A 21,577-nucleotide genomic window follows, 5' to 3' on the forward strand; every position below is an offset into this window, starting at 1 on the left:
GACGTGGAAATTTTTTCCCTGCTTTGAGGATAGGGTGACACTCTGCGCGCTCAATGGCCGCTCTACTGACGCATTTTGGAGAAACCTTGTCCCGTGCATGACGAAAAACTTTTTCAACCTTGACTTCAAATGATATACCGTAAAATCGCGTGTCAGTGTATGGCTGTGTTCCTATGCAGCGCCAGAAGCTATGTGGCTTTTTCTTTTCCACTTCGGGCGCATATAACTCCAGTTGGCTGTAAGTATATGCTCGGCATGCTGTCGGCGCTGGCCTTCATGTATCCCGGTGAAGAGAGGCGGTCTCCGAGGCGCCTTGTGAAAATGTCTAGGTGACTTCTAACTCGAACCAAGACTAGTACAAAGCTTCGGGACTTGAGACGCAACTACTTGAAAAGAAGGATGTTTTACGAATATGGCGTTATGCGCTTCCCTCTGTAGCATGTACCGGTCCGCTAAAATATCACCCCATACGAAAAATTCAATGGATGGTTTATGACCCATTGAATGAACAGACTATTACATTTTTTGTCACGAACAAAATCTCACTTTAATTATCGCTAGGCCCGTGTCTAACATGCATATTTTGCAATCGTGCGCTCGTGGATCTAAAAAAAAAAAGAGAAAGTGTTTAGAAAAGCCAAAACAAAGGTCAATCGATAGTCAATCTGTAGTCAATCTGTACCACAGCTGCATGGTATATATCTTGCGCTGTTAGTCGTTACGCCTTGTTGAGGTGTGCAATCACTTCTGAGCAAAGATTACACGTACTCAATGTATGTCCCGCCGCTGACACGTGATTTTCGACAGTTTCCCTAGTGATTACAGGTAGCGAAAGGTGCGCGGTTAATGGTGTCTGATTAGTTGCTTGCCGTCGGCGCTGGTAAGAGAAGTAGAGTTTTGTTTTTCCTCTTTGCGAGATTCAATGGCTACCCGGCGTCATTGCAGGGCGAAAACGTCTCATTTCATTGCAGTGCGAACAAAGGAAATGGAAAGTGAAGTGCAACGCACGCGTTCTAAACGCATGCAAGGTGTTCTAAACGCGTACATAACGTAGCACACCTTTACCTTTGCCCCTGGCAATTTAAAGAGCACGGTAACGAACAGACATGGCTGTTAGTGCAGCGTTTAGCGCCATTGGAGAAGTACACATGAACGGAAATTTGTAGATACGAGTGCAAAAAAGAAATCGAGAATTACGCTATAACGGCGTGCTTCCGTACGACTTGCCGTATTTACCTATACTTTGTGTGTCTACTTTTGTAGTGTGTCAAAAGCTTAGAATTCCTTTAGCAAAAAAACTAAGACATTCCACAAACAGGCTTACGAAAGTTTATGACAGTCTATTGAGGTCTTTTTAAGGGTTTATAGAACGTCCTGGAGCTGCGCACCGGGGAGAAACCTACACAACACCAGTATTCTGAACATATAATATATGCACTACATTTGTACCAGACGCCGCCGCGGTGGCTCAGTGGTTGTGGCGCTCGGCTGCTGACCCGAAAGACGCGGGTTCGATCCCGGCCGCGGCGGTCGAATTTCGATGGAGGCGAATTTCTAGAGGCCCGTGTATTGTTCGATGTCAATGCACGTTAAAGAACCCCGGGTGGTCAAAATTTACGGAGCCCTTCACTACGGCGCCCTCCTAGCCTGAGTCGCTTTGGGACGTTAAACACCCGTAAACTATAAACCATAAACATTTGTACCAGAATGGCAGCTTACATAGCAGCCCATGTACGCTGTAGAGGCTAACTTCTTCTAAGCCTTAACGAATTACATTCCATTATAAAGAGACCGCGCCGCACATTAGTAGAGTGCCAAGTGTTGACCCTGTGAATTTTATTGGCATTTAAAAACAGCAATTAAAATCGAATACGGTTAACGCTGGTTGACTTAGCCCTAATGAATTAACGACCATAGCATTGCGTCACGTCGCAGTTCTCTAAGCGTATACGGCGAGAGGACGGTGATGTGGATATTATCATGCGTGCACAGCTAATCCCACTCTTACGCGCGGTGTTTCATTTATTTTGTGCGGTACAGATTTCTTATCAAGATATAACGGCTACAAAGCGATCGCTTTTGACTTTAGATTACTACTTGGATTATTACTTGAGTAGTTGCTTAACAAGCTCTAATTAACTACTTAAATGCAATGTATTCCAATTACTACCAGGAATAAAATGAAGCACCCTGTTTAACATGTGAGGAGCGAGCTCACGGCCTCCGTCGCCTATCCTCTGGACAAGGCCGCGTAATCTCGACAACTCGCGGCGGAGATCGATGACATTAGAAGCAGACACAGGCGTGTGGCACGTGCGTTAATCGCTCTCCGAGGAGGATAATAATTTGCCTTATTTAATAATTGCGTGACGCGTGCCTAAGATAGAACGTCATTGACATTTGAACTATGAGGTATATAACGCTTGCAGGCAGGCTACTGCTTAGCATACACAGAAAGGTCTTCACGGCGCTCCGTCTTCAGTGACAGAGATGCCAGGAAGTGCGCGGGAATACGGAAAATTTGGCGAGTTGATGCATTTGCTCAGAGTGGTGGCGACACGGAAGGAAAAGGAGACGCCTAGAGGTCAATCACGATCAAACGATCAATGTGTTTTCGATCGTTGCGGATTTGCACGGAAAGCCGTGCATAAGGCGGTAACTTTCCGGTGTAACCCCCCCTACCTCAATAACTTTTCTTTTATATTGTTCTTCTCAATTTTTTTTCGCTTTCTCAAGCTTCCAAGTTCCTTGCCAACAGGCAAAAACATCGCTGGTACGTTTCGGCACGCTGGATTGCATGCAGAATTTTGATGACGCTATACCAAGGCTTATACCCTGCGCCCACAACCCTCTCGTATTCAATGCCAGAACAGGGGCTAGTTGGTTTTGCGTCTTGGTTATAGCGCGCTAATACACAACACAAAAGACAGACGAAGAAACACACGCAACGAACGAAGCGCGAGTTTCGTTCTTTGTTGTTGTTTATGTCAGTAAACAGGCGTGTGTTTCTTCGTCTGTTTTGTGTTCTGTAGTAGCGCGCTATAACCAAGACCTCTCGTGTGATATTAAAATTGATTTATGATTTTTTTTTATGAATCATATGTTTAAAATTGACCGACCGACCGACCGACCGACCGACCGACCGACCGACCGACCGACCGACCGACCGACCGACCGACCGACCGACCGACCGACCGACCGACCGACCGACCGACCGACCGACCGACCGACCGACCGACCGACCGACCGACCGACCGACCGACCGACCGACCGACCGACCGACCGACCGACCGACCGACCGACCGACCGACCGACCGACCGACCGACCGACCGACCGACCGACCGACCGACCGACCGACCGACCGACCGACCGACCGACCGACCGACCGACCGACCGACCGACCGACCGACCGACCGACCGACCGACCGACCGACCGACCGACCGACCGACCGACCGACCGACCGACCGACCGACCGACCGACCGACCGACCGACCGACCGACCGACCGACCGACCGACCGACCGACCGACCGACCGACCGACCGACCGACCGACCGACCGACCGACCGACCGACCGACCGACCGACCGACCGACCGACCGACCGACCGACCGACCGACCGACCGACCGACCGACCGACCGACCGACCGACCGACCGACCGACCGACCGACCGACCGACCGACCGACCGACCGACCGACCGACCGACCGACCGACCGACCGACCGACCGACCGACCGACCGACCGACCGACCGACCGACCGACCGACCGACCGACCGACCGACCGACCGACCGACCGACCGACCGACCGACCGACCGACCGACCGACCGACCGACCGACCGACCGACCGACCGACCGACCGACCGACCGACCGACCGACCGACCGACCGACCGACCGACCGACCGACCGACCGACCGACCGACCGACCGACCGACCGACCGACCGACCGACCGACCGACCGACCGACCGACCGACCGACCGACCGACCGACCGACCGACCGACCGACCGACCGACCGACCGACCGACCGACCGACCGACCGACCGACCGACCGACCGACCGACCGACCGACCGACCGACCGACCGACCGACCGACCGACCGACCGACCGACCGACCGACCGACCGACCGACCGACCGACCGACCGACCGACCGACCGACCGACCGACCGACCGACCGACCGACCGACCGACCGACCGACCGACCGACCGACCGACCGACCGACCGACCGACCGACCGACCGACCGACCGACCGACCGACCGACCGACCGACCGACCGACCGACCGACCGACCGACCGACCGACCGACCGACCGACCGACCGACCGACCGACTTACGGAAAATCAGTTTCGCCTTACTACTGCTTGCTGTTAATGACGTTGTATCGTGTAGGCGGAATGAAAATGTAAAAAAAAGATTGGTTTTAAAAAAGATTGGTTTGTCAGCCGCAATGTCTGCATACATCACAAGCAGTTTCTCTTTTGAAGCAATTAATAAGAACACTGAATGTGAATGCAAACATTGGTGATGCCTGTGTGTGTGTGCGCGCGCGGAGAGATTCGAAATTGAAAAGAGGAAAATAAAAGAGCATAAAAGCACACGGGCGCGAGAGGCAGCTCGGTTGCGGCGACGGACAGATATTGTGAACAGCGTAGTGTGTTTACATCGACTGAAGCCAGTGCATCAGCTGTCCGGAGGCCACGCACTTGACCACAGCGATTTTGATGGCAAAGCATTGGTCAGCGTCAAAGCTAAATTCAATTATTTCATGCTCAACGCTCCCAATTGGGAGAATTGTACTTGGGGTGGATACAAAAGCGGCACTATAGCGAAATGAAGGAAAGAGAAAAAAAGCAACGACTGAATGTTTTGGACAGTTCGCTTAGACCTTTTCGAGTCCATGACTATGGCAGCTTGATGAGCAGGTCACGCCACGCTCGGGCTATGCGCAAGGAAAATTAGTGAAGGTCACTAGCTACTTATAGTACGGGATTGTGAGGGATGTACTGCATTATGGGGGTTGACGCAGGTGATGGAGGGATCATTTCAAAGAATAAAGATCGTTAGAATCATACCTCGTCCATGTAGTCGATCCAGTCGACCTGCAGAGTGTGTCGGGGTTCCTGGTAGTAGCGTCGCCGGACACCCTCCTGGTATTCGTTCACCTGCGGCATGTGAGGGCTTATGTGTCACTCAGGTTTAATGGGTACGTCGCCATCTCAAATTACAAGGCTGCTGCTCTGCTATATGCAGTTAGCAGGAAGTGCCTGCAATATCGCGTTGAATTCCCGAGAGCGCAATCAACAGCACGGCGTCACACTCTGGTTGTCATAACATAGTGACTGGCTAGTTGGTTCTGCATACTAGAAAATTGCAGCGCAGCATTAACAAGGACGAGGCGAGAAGAACGCAAACACAGAAGAAGAACGCAATTTTCCAGTCTGGTTGTCATATATCCATCTTTCCGAACTACTCAAACAGGATTACTGTCCTAAATCATGTTTGTTTCTCCGTGATTTCTTTTTCTTGAATTCTCGCCTCGACTTGTTCTTACTAAAACCATCTCTTGTGCTCGAAAACTTCACATTTCTATATATTTTTTGTCATAATTAAATCATGAATAAACTGAACAAGGTGATTCATCAAGGTTGAAACATTAACATCCCGTTGCAATACAGGCACTTGCATGGGAAGAAATGCTATGCTTTCAACCGCTGGAAATCGAAGCATTTACGGTGCGCTAGTTCTTAATTTATAGATGGAGCACCCCATGTATCTAACGTTCGCCTCTCTGCACCAACGAAGACTAGCTTCGGATCCTCAGTGGCGCGAGCTCGCATTTCACTCGGGCAGAATGACATAGTATTTCCTCTACGAAACGTTCCCGCCTCGTTTATCACCTCGCAGATCGATAATTGAGACTGACAAGCTCTAACCGCGCTACTCCGTTTACTACCTACCTGTTAAGACTTCCCTCTGAGGAAGAGTACTGGAACGTTAATGTCTAGCAGGAAGTCATCAGCCATTGATTCGTTTACATTACAACGTGCGCGCCGCTGCTTAAAAAGGCCGGGTGCTAGGTTTGCGTGGCAATAGTCAGTGCTTCGTTACCTTACACACGTTACGGAGAAGAAAACGTGAGAAGCGGAAGCGAGCGTAGACTGCGTGCCTGCCTTCGATACGAGTCGGTTAAAGAGTGCTTGATTTAGAAAGTCAGTTAAGCATCGCTCGCGTGCGTGCGAAGTGACCGCGCCTCCCGCTAGGAACCATGACGCTCTTTTTTTCAACATTGCTTTTTTTTTTGTGGAACGCTTCTCCTTTCAATTTGCCTAGCCTGTTCTTTTTTTTTTTGTCACGCGTTCTGTTACGGGTTAGTGGTTCCGTTAAGCTACGCTTAAACCGCCATGATTCGTATGCATACCGGAATACGCAGCTGACAAAGGGTGTGGTAGGAGCAGCAGACATCTGTCATCGCTCGCTCGCTTGATCGCGCTACTGACCCGCCTCCACATCAGTTACACAACCCAAGAGGAGAAGCAGGTATCCATGCCCGAGGCCTGGCGCTTCGCACTACAGGTTCGCCCCCTCCCCGATAACATGACAAAGGATGCCCACGATGGCCGCCGCCTCGCGCGAGCGGAGGCCATTTCCGAGCAGTATGGTGCTCGACCAGGGGTATTTTACACGGACGCGGCCGGTCCACACCATGGGGGTTGGTACACGGCTGCCGTTGTCCATCAAAACAATCCAGTCCAGGGCCTCATCTTCCGTGCCCCCAACATTACATTCGCGGAGGAAGTTGCTATCGCACTTGCAGCTGCGGATCCAGCGTCCCGAGTCATTATCAAGGGGAGCTTGCCGCAATTTTGAACAGGGCCAAATTCCAGATCGTGCCTTCCAAATTTTACACAGATGTGAGTACCAGGATTTCCCAACCCGGCGCACCATCATCTGGGCCCCAGCACATGCGGGGATAGAGGGAAATAAGGTAGCGGACGCTAACGCCCGCGCGCTTAAAGGCCTACTTGACCGAAATTTTTCAAACTGTAAAAAGGTTGTTTTTTCATAGTACACCCCCGTATTATCATACCCACAAAACATTACGCTCCAGTTTCAAGCAGTTACGGTGCCAACGGCACGCAAAAATCACAGTTTTCAATACCGAAACTGGAAAAACGGGCGCCATTGCCGCCCGCCGGAAGTGACGCATGTTTGAGACTTCAGTCCGGACAGGTTCGGAGTGTCTGCTCGTTGCGGCTCCTGCAAAGCGCTGGTACCGGTAGCGCGTGCAGCACTTTGAGCAATAAATACTGGTCATATGTGAAAAGACACATCTTAAAATGGATGAAACGCCCTAGAAAAAGTTTTAAATTTGTTTTATTTGCTGTAGAAGACTAGAAAACTCCTCGCTCAACCTCAGCGAAATGATCGCGCCGCAATGCTAGTGAGCGTTGTTTGCCTGGCAGTATTCGATTACAGCTTGTGAAAAGTTCGGACATAGCGGAGGAAGGAAACATACTCAAATGGAGGCCAAGTAGAAGTGCTTGTATTATCAAGTCGGCTTTTTTGAGCGGGCACGCACGTGCCAACAGCACATGTGCGCTCTGCTGTGCGGGCAATATGGTTGTTGTCTTGATACAAAAAAAAAAAAATACCTGCCTTCTCGTTTTCCTTTTCCTTCTCATTTTCCTGTGCATAGGAATTTGGAACAGGTGCTATGAACGCGAGGTAAATCAATTAAAACAGCTTGATGTCTAAAAAGGGAGCTCAAGAGAATTAAGCGCTGTGTTAAGCGAAAGAATATTCCGGAAGCAAAATTTGTGCTGCAAAATAAATATATTTTCTCTTCGAGGACCGTGGCATCAATGTAGTGCCGTTAGTGGGCTGTTTCATCTTTGCGCGTCTCGGTCGGGCAAGCCACTGCGCGTTTCAAAATACATGCTGGTTCATATGAACAAAGACTTATGCGCTGCGTTCATTACTGTATTTACCTAGAATCACTTAAAGGCCGTGTACTGCAGAGACGGAAAAAATTTTCTAATCTTTTCTAACCACACAGCTGGACAGAATGACATTGTTGCCGGACCCCAGTCGACCTTATACGCCTACCACGCAGATTGCCGGTAGGTATGCAGTGTATCTGTATCGACTGAGAACATACAATCAAAATTACGGGTTGTCTTCGTTCGAAAATATTATCATTCAAATAACAAGCGTTCAGGTCTCTGAGGTCTTGGAGACGTGCCTCGGTTGGTAATACTGAAGCTTCCTCTAATCGACCTCAAGTATGAACGGCGTGAGGCAGTGAGAAATTCGACTTTTTCAGTAACGCTCGTGTGGCGTTCCAGGATTCTCAGCCCGGCCTGCAAATCTTTGAGGCAGTAGATACTCTGGGCGCACGACGGCATACTGCGCATTGGGCAGAGCTGTACTACCTGCAATAAACGCGTGCATATGTTGATTCCTTTTCAGAAGAAGCAGACCTCTCCTTAGACTTCTGCCTGGTGTAAACAACGTGACGTAAAAAGGGCGTTGCTCGATGAGCAAAGCCGTCCACTTTAGCTTCTGAACCGGCTAAGCTAGCTTGTGACGAGTGGTCCCCCGTCTTCTTTATTCTCCGGATTATAGACGCCTCGAAGCCTTTCTTCTCCCAATTATAACCCTCTAGGTTCGTGGCATGCTTTGCCGATCGGGCCAGAAACACATGCGAGCTCTGATGCATGATGGAGACCGGGAGAGGTCTATTGACAAAGCCCAACCCACAAAAGGGGTTAGCGCGAGGCAGAAGCGTCAGCCACCCTTCATTATCTTTTTTGAAGAAGAGAGGGGAATTCACGTTAAAACCTGAGCTCCAGACAGCTTACACCAGCTTTCCAGATCGGGTGTGAAGGGCAGTGGCCGAGAGGTACACATTGTGCTTTCCGCATTCCTCGTATTCCTTTCCGCGGCCACGCACTTCGTCGACATGATGCCAGCAGTTTATTTTTCTCGGAGACCATCGAGCTTCGCGGTGAAAACAGCCAGAAACGCGCCAGAAGGAGGGCTTACAAGCGGCGCTCGCTCACTTCAGAACGCCTGAAACTGGCGAGCCGGCGATGTCGATGTCTCAATGGTGCGTCATATCCGGTCAGGTTTGTTAGTTGTCCAGCTCACCGCTAGGGGACTGCGTCGTCTGCTACAGAGGTTTTTGAACGCCTCTAACTAAAATTCTAGACGCTTCACAGCCCTAATATTAAATATAAATATTGTTCACAACAGGCACACTATATCGAGCGCAAAATTAGCCGAAGTAAACTTTCGGTCAAGTAGGCCTTTAACCACCGGGCATCGCCTCTATCGCCGCCTGATCCGGCTACTGATTTTAATCCGGCTATTACTTTTCGGGAGATCTCTCTCCTGTATCAAAACGCTCACGGCCGGTACCCACCCCCCTGTAAAGGCCTCAAGAAGGCAGAGGAGCGTTGGCTTCTTCGCCTCTACACCAACACGGTACTGTGCCCGGCAGTGCTCAAACATTTTAATTCGGACTTTTCGGGCGAGTGTCCACACTGGGGGAAGTGTTTGCGGACACGTATCACATGGTGTGGGCATGCCCTGCCAATCCTGCTTTCCCACCCCACCCCCACCCCACCCGAGAGGACTGGGAGGCTGCCCTGCTCGGCTGCTCAACTCTCCAGGACCAACGAGGCCTGGTGACAAGAGCCCGGGCTGCTGCGGAGGCCACAGGGGTCCCGGACTAGGGATCCCTCCTAGTTATTGTGAGGGCCGGGCCCTTCAGGCACGGTCCAAGCAATACCTCTCTTGTACATAGTATAAATAATTGTTTTACACCACCACCACCACCACCACCACTCACTCACTCACTCACTCACTCACTCACTCACTCACTCACTCACTCACTCACTCACTCACTCACTCACTCACTCACTCACTCACTCACTCACTCACTCACTCACTCACTCACTCACTCACTCACTCACTCACTCACTCACTCACTCACTCACTCACTCACTCACTCACTCACTCACTGACTCACTCACCCACCCACCCACCCACCCACTCACTCACTCACTCACCCACCCACTTACTCACTCACTCACTCACCCACCCACCCACCCACTTACTCACTCACTCACTCACTCACTCACTCACTCACTCACCCACCCACCCACCCACCCACCCACCCACTCACTCACTCACTCACTGGCTGATGGATTCATTATTTCGTTCAAAATTACACCAGGTGGCAGATGAACAAAACCTGCAAACTCGCCACGGACGACATGCTTTATCTAATATATGTGCACACAGAACGGTAATGAAGGCGGAAATTCTTCCAGCGCGGACCAATCTTTCTAAAAAAGGACGTTTCGGCCTGCTACGGAGACCTTTGTGTCTTCACTGATCGCAACACACCTCTAATTGCACATCTTTTATTGCAACTAGGCGCCTTACTCTGGTAGTTAAAAAGCTAGTTATTAAAAATTAGTTAACCAGCGTACTACTTAAGACGATTCACCGGTCTTCTGTTGTCCGCCAGCACTGATAATACTATGCCGCAAAAGCCATATCATCATCATCATCACCATCAGCCTGACTACGCCCACTGCAGGGCAAAGGCCTCTCTCATGTCTCTCCAATTAACTCTGTCCTTTGCGAGCTGCGACCACCGTATCCCCGCAAAATTCTTAATCTCATCCGCCCACCTAACTTTCTGCTGCCCCTGCTACGCTTGCCTTCTCTTGGAATCCACTCCGTTACCCTTAAGGACTAGTGGTTATCTTGCCTTCGCATCACATGCCCAGCCCAAGTCCTCTTGATTTCGACTACGATGTCGTATCTTTACCCAAAAATGTCCATTTTTGAAAACTTTTGAAAGTATTCGCTGAAACACCCGGTATAACAACTCATTAGTTGTTCCAAAAATCAACGTTGCTTCCTTTTTTTTTTTGCTTAGTTCATCATTGGCGAGTAATGGAATCGCATGAGATGCAGCCGCAGCTCCCAAGCTGAAAGCTCGAACAAATCAATGGTACACCACTGTTGAGTAGGAATGGGCACGGAAATGATGGTCTTCCTACATATGAAAGGTGTCAGCAGTAAATGAAACTAATACCCCTGTCAGACAAGCAAGTTTAGTGTCATTTTCAACGAGTGACACTCACCTGTAGTGTCATTCGCATCGTGTCACACGATGAACTTTAATGACACTCGCTGCTGAACGCACTCGGCAAGAAGTGAGTTTGGGGAACGCACTTCACTTTTCCCGAGGGGCGAAGTGTATAGCCTCGGTAGCAGCGTTTCGAAATTAGAATACAACGTCGGCAATAAAAATGGCGTTTTATTGAACGCAGCTAAATTTTTTTGCCCTCTTGTTCATGTAAACTTATTTAAACATGTATGTCGCCACCACTTTTTGCCAATCAGATTGTGTCAGCTGCGCAGAAACGTTATCGCCGTGGGTCGCCATGATGCTTCAAAAAGTGAAGTACTGCTCCTGGCTTGTCTCGTCTTGCGAAGCCTTTTTTGTAATCGCCAATATTGCACAAAGCTCCTTGATAATCATAAAAAATTGCTTGCAGTTTGGAATCTACTGTACATTAACTGTACATTAAAGCTTTTAAGCGCGAAAAGTAATATTTTTTGTGCCTTATTTGAAAAGCCATCGTCACCACCATCAATTCCGAATGACACTTTATTTTTCCGTGTAGCAGCACGCCCCGAAAGTGTCACTCGTTCTGGAGAAGTGCACTTCGTGAAAGTGTCACTAAACTTGCCCATGTGACAGGGGTATAAGGAACGCATGATCACAGACGGAAATAAGCTGCGTAGTTATACCAGGTAGAAAATAATTTAACAAAACGTAGAGGCAAAGACAACCACCGGCGGTTCGTGGATGTCTTTTCTTCTGATTTTAATGAACTTTTCTTCCCACATAAAATGATTTCGGCACTAACTTATCGCGCTGCTCAACACAACAATTATGAAACATAATGAAAGAATTTCAGCTTTCTTTGGTTTCAGTTACTATTTCCTTTTTTCATCCATTATACACCGCTGAGATAGTATAATGTTAAATTTGTCCTTTGGCCATGGTCCTACGAAGTTGCTGACGCAAGCTTGAAACTTTATTTTTGTCGCGAGCTTCGTTTAGACCTGGAACGCGTGAGAAAAGTCGTATAAAGCTCTGCCTCTCTCCGGGGAGGCTGCATGCACAGAATATTTTTTATCGGGCGTTGAGTTTGTTTTGTTATCAAAATAACATTCACGACCAGCGAAAGGGTGTATAATTAACACATTCACATGCTTACGCAAACACCGTTGGCTACGACGCCTAGCCAAACAGGCTCCATTCTCACCGGAAAATCAGAAAAAAAAAAGAAAAATGCGATGCGCAGCAGGTCGGTGCGGCCTTCGTTTTGGAGGTGACGTATTTTGCGTTCTATCTCGGCAAGATAACGTGACGGCTCGCGCGAGCCATAGGGAAGGAATAAATTTCTATCGGCGCGACGTGCTTGAGTACAAACTTCTCCGTTTTTCATTTTCTAATTTTTTTTTTTCGTTTCATATCATAGAGTTTCTTACTACTACCTAGAGGGAAAGCTGGCAAGCCGTCTATGGGAGTTTGCATGGAGACCCCACGTGACCACCTCAGCCACCATGGGCGCTCAAAGCATCATGGGGCGGTGAGCTACTTGTTGCGGAACTGCAACTTTTGGCCAAAAAATAATCAAGAAATAAAGCTGTTTGATAACTACAAACGTCCTAACATTGAAAATCTTGTCTAATGATTGCAACAAACGAGCAGAAAAGCATTTAAGTGCAAAGTTTGCCTAAAATAAGACATGACTAGCTTTCCTATTGGCCAAGTGATGAACACTAAAAAAACTAATATTTCGTAATTAACAGGCGCACTTTTAAAAGTAAATATGTTTTCAAAAAAAATGTTGTTGTTTAGATACTTTAAGAGGTTTTTTAATGGCATTTCGGAAGAGTAAAACCTTTTATTGGCGTCGTGTGTCCTCGCGTCTTCACTACTATGGCTTTTGCACACTGCGTTCGTGCGAAAGTCGTCTGCGCACACACGAACTACGTTTTCGGAATGAAACGCCTTAGTACTGCCACTCTGTGTTCCCGAAAAACTACGACTGTGCCGCAACAAGTAGCTCACCGCCCCATGATGCTTTGAGCGTCCATGTTGGCTGAAGTGCAGCGCCGCCAGCTTTCCCTCTAGGTAGTAGTAAGAAACTCTATGTTTCATATAGACCCAGAAAGAAGCGTTCGAATGCCATGGCGCGTAAACTGGCCTTGCCGCCCACCGTGCAACCTTGTCTGGGAAACCTAAAGAGAAACGCGATTAAGGGACATTTTCAAATTAGCACGTATTCATTGATTTGCAGTCGGCGACTTGAGTCCAACGTGATAACGGACGCACTTTTATCCCGTGGGAGAGAACAAAAGTGGAACTGTTTTCGCACGGGAAACCATTTGCGCGGCACGTTCAACGCCAGGACGTGACAACAACGAGAACAATAACAACAACAACCGATGATGACGTCAGAAGCGGTGAAAGTTTAGTAGGCGCCGCGCAATTACACGGGCGAAACGAGAATAAGTGTCTGGCACTTCAGGTGCGGCCTTGAGGCCTTGCATGGCTCGTTTTAGCAACCGGCTGAAGGAAATACTTTGCCAAAGGTAACGGATTATGCGTCACTACTAAAATCTGCGACTAAAAACAATGCTGATCAACACACGAAACTTTGGACGCATCTGAATACAGATTGCATTTCGAATGATTGATTTCTGCAGTGAAATAACTTAGAAAACTGCAGAGACGGCCGGTAGAACCTGAACACTGTGAGTGCGTTCTGCGACTCCGGATGCGTGGAACCCGCTCTGCCACCAGAACGCTTTACATCGCACAAATCAAACTAAAAATGGCTTACTTGAATTAAGGGTCCTCCTGATAGTTTTGGTCATGACACTGCTAGCAACGTGAGAATACACATAATTATTCATGAAACAGTACGTATAACTTCGAAGTAAGCTGCAACACCATATGAAAATCTGCTCGTGCAGCACATGGCAGAAAACAAAGGAAAGCATATTTTCGAGGCATTGCATTTTTTCCTTTGTGATGAAGGGAAATATGTCAGCCTGAAATTGGGCTTGCTTGTGAGCTGCCTTAAAAAAGTGAAGGAACCGTTAGTATTGTGAAGCTGTACTGATTGGTTGTCGTTAATATAAATGGTTCCCAATGTGAACGGTTCCCGAAATGAACGGTCCCCAAAGTAAACGATTCCCGAAGTGAACGGTTCCCAGTATGAATGGTTCCAGATATGAATAGTTCCCAGTGCGGATGCTTCCCAGCATGGATGGTTAGTAATGTGAATTGTTCCCAGCGTTAATGGTTCCCAATATGAATGGTTTCAGATATGAACAGTTCCCAGTGTGGATGCTTCCCTGCATGGATGGTTCCTAATGTGAATTTTTCCAAGTGTGAATGGCTCCCAGTATGAATGACCCCAGATGCGAATGATTCCCAGTATGAATGGTTTCAAATGTGAATTGTTTGTTCCCCACATGCATGATTCCCTGTATTGAATGGTCCACAAAGCTGAAAGTCGTAGTTAAAGTCGCTACCTCCATATGCTTCGGAAAAGCAGTTTCGCGCGATGTCTGGGAGAGATAGATCTGTTTGCGGACTCTGCATAGGCGGAGAGGAGAAATTGAGGGAGCCAATGTCACGATCAGCCGGCCGGAACTCGAGCCATTTATGCGTACAGGGCTGTCCACGGACACAAAGCGGATGTGAAGATCTTGATTTGTGTTTTCGCTCGACCAGCACACAGTGCTTTACGCAATACTGATGAGAGTTCGGCTGTTGGAGCGCACCCCATGGTTTCTAGCCGTAATGTGCAGTTGCATTCCAAAACATCGATTCTATGGAATAATGTCATTCATTACACTGGCGGCAGTCTTGGCCGTTGTCTTATCCCCTTCAGACACGCATTATGTCTTACTAACAAGAAAAATCTGGAAATTTGTGTGCGTGCAAATTTCGAGCCTCGTATTTCACAAAAATAGCATGAATCGCTCAGAACCTTTTAGAAATACATGCACGCCACGCACTTTCACGCTCACGGAATTTCAGCCGTACTCTTAAAAAAAATTGTAGTAAATTAATTTGTTTATAATCAGAAGCTGCTTCCGCAGCGAAAAATCAGTTACAGTGCCCTTTAGAAAGCAGATTCCACCCTGCGAGAGAAAAAAAGTTACAGCAACAGATGATATAATTCATGGGCGTACCATAGAACTTCGCGACGTCCATGTTTATTTCTTGTTTTTGAAAGGCTATCCTTTTTTCCAGGCATCAAAAGCCCGTACCATCCTGTCCAGCAGTGATTTAAAATGTAGCCGGCATCACTGACTGCGTGAAAAAAGCTCTATACGCTTCGAAACAAAGTTTCAGAAGTGGTGTCCAAAGGGCTATGCAAATTTGTGGAGTAGCATTACCGCGCCATGCGATACATTGCCTAAACGTCCGATTGATATAGGTCTTGAAGTCACGAACGTATTAGTTCCTGGCTTCGACGTAGTACAGGATAAATCAGGAGCTAGCGTCGAATAAGTCGGATGCACACACTGGAAAAGAGGCTCCCAGCCAGCGATGATATCTCATTTCCGCACAGCCAGCCTCCAGAGAAAGGACAAAAGCTAACGGCGATGTGTACTTACCTTCAACTCAACGCCAGAGAGCCCCTCGCCTTGCACGACGCTTTGTAAAGATTTCCGTCGAGTTTCAAATCACTGACGTAAAAATAAATCAGAACGGAGGCGGGAAAAACGTGGCATGCAGTAGAGTTTAAAGCCGCTATCAGGAAGCACGGAAAGCGAATACACAAAGAGATAAACCTAATAGTTTGCTCAAGGTGAACAAAACGATTCCTGCTACGCAGATGCAGCGTTTCAAAACGACGAGATAGAGGTTGGTAAAAGTGGCTTGTATGGAAATCGAAAGCGAATAAGAGTAAAACAAGATCACCTTGGATGAAAGTCTATCGCCAAGCGTGAACGTGGCTTATTGAAGTTTGTAATACGTGCTCGTATATTTTGAGGGACGCTTCATGCAGACACCTTCATGCAAATTTTGTTGTTAGTAAAGATTGATCATGAGGCTCTCTATGGCTGGGTTGATGTTTGTTCGTCAGCAAAAAGTGCATTTATCGCCGAAAATAAAATAAAATTTAAAAATTCTCTCGCCATTACATTCAAATTTGTGACGTGAGCACCGAACGGGATTCCCTGATCGCCGCCACCCTTACAAAAAAAGTTTTAGACACTCTATAACTGTATATAGACTTCTGTTTATAAAGTCTATAGATTGTGTATAGAAAAGTTCTAGACAACAATCTATAGGCAATACAAATTACATAGACAGTCTGCACAGAATCTATATATTTATGGCCGTACACTTTTAGTAGACTTTTGTCTATAGACAGTCTATAGAATATGAATAGACAAAAGGCGATATCTATAGCAAGTCAGTGGAGTCAATAAGAAGTCTATAGACTGTCTACAGACCATTTTTATAAGGGAGAGAGTGAGTGGCGGTGGAGCTTGGCCTCAGGGATCTAAAAACTGGCTCTGCGTCACCACATAGCGCTTGTGAAAACGGTCGCTGATGGCTAATTTAATCTTGTCCTTCTATAGCTTATGGAAGCTCAGTGTTCTGTTACAGAAGTATCTTTTGGTCATCAAGATCGATACATGCAAATTTCAGTTTGCCCTTAGAGTTTCTTAAGTCCAAACTATAAGTCTGCACCTACGGGTAGTGACCAGTCGATCGGTGTCATAAATTTGCGCTTTGAAAGAGGAGTCTTCGTTGCTCTATATAGACTCCATATCGGGAGGTGGTCACATAATTCCGATCCCATGACCGCAGATGACGCAGACCAGAAAGTGCCCGCATCACCCCTGCACACATGACCATTATGAACCCAGCTAGATTCAAGTTATCCCCGTGGGTGAACTAGATAATGTTATCCGGAAGGTTATCCAGAAGGAGAACTGGCCTCTGGAAGGCCATGACAAGACAGTGACAAAGGCGTCGAAGCTGGCTATGCGCCATACAGATTAGGCAATTCCCAAACGTCTTGCATGCAGTATAGACTTAGCGCAGCTGTTGATGACGATGATGAACCTACACATGAAAATGCCGATACAGAAGTAATGGAAGAGGAGAAGACAGCTACAGTAGTAGTGGTACAGTGATAATGGAGATGACTGGACACGAAAGGGTTTAGTGAGCCGCTCGATGGCAGTGTTGCCAGCCTGTACACACGCGCATTATGCATTTGAAAGCACATACGCATACACACTGACTTTTCGCGCCACATTCCGCCACTGCACAGACAAAAACGCAGGCACAGGCATGGGCGTCCGGAGGGGGGGGGGGCAAGGGGGGGCGGCTGCACCCCCCTGGAAAATCACTCACTCGAACCGTGAGTGATGGCCGCACGCCAGGGGCGGTGGTGCGCTCAGCCAAAAGGGTAAAAGCAGCCCCGCTTCGACGCTTGGTCACATCTGCGAAATGCCGCGTCCGGGCGCGCGTCGTTCCGCCGTTTTCAAACCACGCCACCGCCAGCTCTGCTGAAGGACGACCTGTTGCAGACATGCAGCGGCACCGGCGAGCATGTGCTTCGAGCCGTCTTGAGATGGGTGTCTGTTTCTTTGATCTCTAGAGAGATAGCGACACGGAGGCAGACAGTGCACAGGGCACAGGTCGCTCGCTATAATCATGATACGTTCGTACGCCGGCCACCGATGAATTCTTGAGGGGGGAAGGACAAATCAGCCGTGTCCACCCCCGCTTTGTCGGGCTGCTCAGGGGCAAGCGGGCGACGAGTTGGCGCCGCCGCCGCGCGCTGTCTCCTCCGATCCACGGGAGAGCTCGGTGCGGTAGAAGCGCCGCTTTCAGAACCTTCGGCAAAGGGGATTAGCTGCTTTTGTTCACGGCGACGCAGTCTCCAGAGGCGCCCCCACACCAGCGTTCCTTGCGTCTTCTCCGAAAACCAGCGCCTTTGGTCAACGCAGCCCGATGGCGCCTGCCTGTCACCTCTGGCTGGGCCTCAAATCACAACAGCGCCCATGTACTGTGCGTGTCAGTGCATGGTAAAGAGACCCAGGTGGTCGACATTATCCGAAACTCTGTACTACTCCGTCCCTCATAGCCTGAGTCGTTTTGGGGCTCTGAACCCCATAAAAGCACAAAAACAAATTTTCCGGCCGAATTAGTTGCGGGTGTCCCTTCCCCTCGGAAGTCGCGCGGCGTTCCTTACACCCCAAAAGTGCGCATTCGTGGATATTGTGGCAAGTAAGCCCTTGCACGTGTGCGCGCCTCTGTGTTTGTGCTTCGGTGTTTTTAGTGGCGGGTTGTCAACGAAGGTGAGAACAACCAAGACAGCGTACGAGAAAACGACGAGCGGCGAGCAGTGTGTGTGCGGTCGCTCGACTGTGCGGATGCGCGAGCAAGATGGAGCGAGGTGTATGAAGCTGCGAGCGTGCATTTATCTTGTAAATAAGTTTTCGTTGTATATATAGTCATCTTTTGTTTTCAACGTACTCGTTCAACCATTTTTCCAATCAATATATATGATGACTGTGCACTGAGAGCGTGTAATGAAGCACAGAAATGAATTTATCACCCGTGTAACTACGCAATTCGCCCAGAAAAATCCGAGGCGCCTACAGTTGCTGTTCAAGGAAGACTGACTGAGTGACTGTAGTTGCGTGTTTGTGAACATATTGCGCTGTGTGCTGGTCATCAATTCGGGTGAGTCGAGAACCCGTATGCAGTAAGACTGAGCACTTCGAGTATTGATAGTATCTTTTTGCATTTTTATTAATTTTAATTGTTTTTTTGTTGATAAACTCCAATGTATCTCTACAATCCGCGCTTTAATTTGCTGCTTGTAATTTTCTTTCATGTGTGTATTTTACTTATTTTTTATTTATATATAAATAAATAAATTTACTCCGCAAATAGTGCCTTTTCGCTACGAATATACCCCCCCCCCCCCTCCGGCGCCAACAACCAATGGGCCCCCCCCCCCCTGCAAAAAATTCTGCGGACGCCCTTGGGCACAGGCACGCCCATACCCGCATGGATACTCTACACAGAAAGAATACAAGGGTAAGCAGCGACATAGTTCCAAGAGCGCAGTGTGAGTACAGTATTGCCTACCTGTCGCCACATGTCCTCCGAGCTAGGCAGCGTCGCCTCTCCGGCAAATACCCGAGCCGCCCAGCGGCTCTGCATCTCGGAGATTGGCAGCAGGGCACCGATGGGTTGAGCCAGACCTATGAGGGCCAGTCCGGGCTTGTCGGGCGGGAACACTAGCCGATACACGCCGACGTGATTGTCTTCGGACATGTCCAGCACGCCCGGTGCCAGGTAAGGGAAGGAGACGCGGTATCCCGTTGCCAGGATGACGTCATCCACGCGCAACGGCTCGGTTCCTGCCGGATCGTCTTCGAAGAGCACGCCGTCTTTCGTGAACTCCTTCACATTGCCTGCGCGAGACGCCGGCGAGCGAAAGCACATGCAAACACATGCTATGGGTGGTTCGCACTCTCACGGTCACCACCCCGCCCTCTCACCCCTCCCCTCCTCAAAAAAAAAAAAAATGTACAGACGATCAATGTGATTCGTGCGGCAGAATGTGTGTCAGCATTAGTGTAGCCCCCAGACAGAGCAGCCGCCGTCGCTGACGTGTTCAGACCGTGCGAGATGGTGGCGGGGTCCAGTGCATCAATCACCGTGTGCCACGCCGTAGCTCCCCTCCGCTCTTACGATCCAATCTAGCTACCACAGTATGATGCGCTCTCCTCCAAAAGTGGAGAGGGGAATTTACCTCTGCCCACTTTGCCTCGTGCCAACCGAGGCTTCACACGCCAACGCTGGACAGTTTTACAATAATGGGCGTTATAATGCTAACGCGTTCCAAAAATATAAAGAAACACTTGCAGTTGCAGTTGCCCTTCCTGGGGTCAGAAAAGAATACAAGAATACGACACACCGTGTGCAGCGCGTCGCACATGCAAAGGTTGCTTGCACATGGTGGCTGGAAGATTCCATTCACTGTTCGAAAATTCCGAATGTTCGTACGCCTCTACTTAGAGGTGCTTCGGGTACTCTAATAAATGCATAAACACCGAAATAAAGCAATGGAGATGCGGAGGATTCAAGAGAGCAGCAGGAAGATCAGACACGAGTGGTTTGGGGAGCATTTAAAAAAGCGCCATTCTGTCGACGTCGATGGGCCTAATGACGCCGTTCGTAATGAGCCTCATGTTGAGAGTCCCTAGCACGCACCTTTGATGAGTACTGTGCCGGACAGTATGCGGTTGGGCAGCGCGTCGTTGACCATGGGGTGCTGTCCGAAGATGCGGTGCTTGGGCTTGAGCCGGTAGGCGGCGTGGTCGAAGCGCTGGTTGATTGCGCTCTCGCAGATCAGGCACACTACCTCGTAAGGCAGCAGGTGAATGGCCAGGTTCAGCAGCCGCGTCGTGTAGGTGGCGTCGAAGGGACGTCCCCTGGGCCCCACGCGACCGATCACCCACGAACCGCGACGGGTGCTCAGCCACACCTGCCAACAGACAGCCGAATCACAAGCACTCAGACACTCGTATCTCACGCACAGGACAGTCACACTCGTATCACTGTGTACATTAGCGCTCGTCGATCATCCCAGTTTCAAAACTCCGCTTCGAAACTTGGCTACTTCATGTGGCCATTTCGCAGGGACCAGCTAAGAAGCGGCAAATAAAACTGTCATCCCCCGTCGTTAACTTCAGAAAACTGAAATGTATTACTAGTCTTAGCTTTTAATTTCGCTCTCGGACTTTTAATATCTATGCGTTTTGTTACTCGATTTGTTTCACTGATTTTTTTTTGCCAGACGCTAAAGTGGTTATAAACCATCTCAATGTTCTATAACTTGTGCATAGTTTATTTTGCTTCACACATGTGTCGCGGCAGTCAGCTAAAGTCCGTGTTTTGGCCCAGTCAGACCGACGAATTTCAATACATGTGCTCTGAGGGGAGTTTCAGAATTGGTATGATCATGGTACAATATGGTATAGCATGGTGTCATATTTTATTTATTTATTGTAATGTGCCCAATAACAGCTAAGGCCTTTTGCAGTGGTGCACTCAGGTATGGTATACGGTATAGTATGGCGTGGTGTGGTGTGGTGTGGTGTGGTGTGGTGCGGTGTGGTGCGGTGTGGTGCGGTGCGGTGCGGTGTGGTGTGGTGTGGTGTGGTGTGGTGTGGTGTGGTGTGGTGTGGTGTGGTGTGGTGTGGTATGGTATGGTGTGGCGTGGCGTGGCGTGGCGTGGCGTGGTGTGGTGTGGTGCGGTGTGGTGCGGTGTGGTGTGGTGTGGTGTGGTGTGGTGTGGTGTGGTGTGGTGTGGTGTGGTGTGGTGTGGTGTGGTGTGGCATGATACGGTACGGTACGGTATGGTATGTAAGATTTAATGTGTCAAGGAAGCACACAGGCTGTAACACACGTTG

General features: G+C 49.0%; 1 protein-coding gene across 5 annotated transcripts in view; it reads right to left on the minus strand.

Moving 5' to 3' along the window:
- Nucleotides 1-21,577, minus strand: part of LOC149358859 (flavin-containing monooxygenase 5-like) — an 82,636-nt gene that overhangs the window by 4,363 nt on the left and 56,696 nt on the right. For all 5 annotated transcript variants that reach the window (XM_089571029.1, XM_089571028.1, XM_089571026.1 and 2 more), the window contains 3 exons: nt 20,376-20,649; nt 19,245-19,573; nt 5,074-5,163 (listed from right to left, as the gene is read on the minus strand). In XM_089571029.1, the coding sequence (XP_089427155.1) occupies nt 5,074-5,163; nt 19,245-19,573; nt 20,376-20,649 (693 nt within the window). The remainder of the gene's footprint in view (nt 1-5,073; nt 5,164-19,244; nt 19,574-20,375; nt 20,650-21,577) is intronic.

Source organism: Amblyomma mixtum, chromosome 2 (assembly GCF_055824585.1).
Source record: "Amblyomma mixtum isolate Tamu chromosome 2, ASM5582458v1, whole genome shotgun sequence".
NCBI lineage: Eukaryota > Metazoa > Arthropoda > Arachnida > Ixodida > Ixodidae > Amblyomma > Amblyomma mixtum.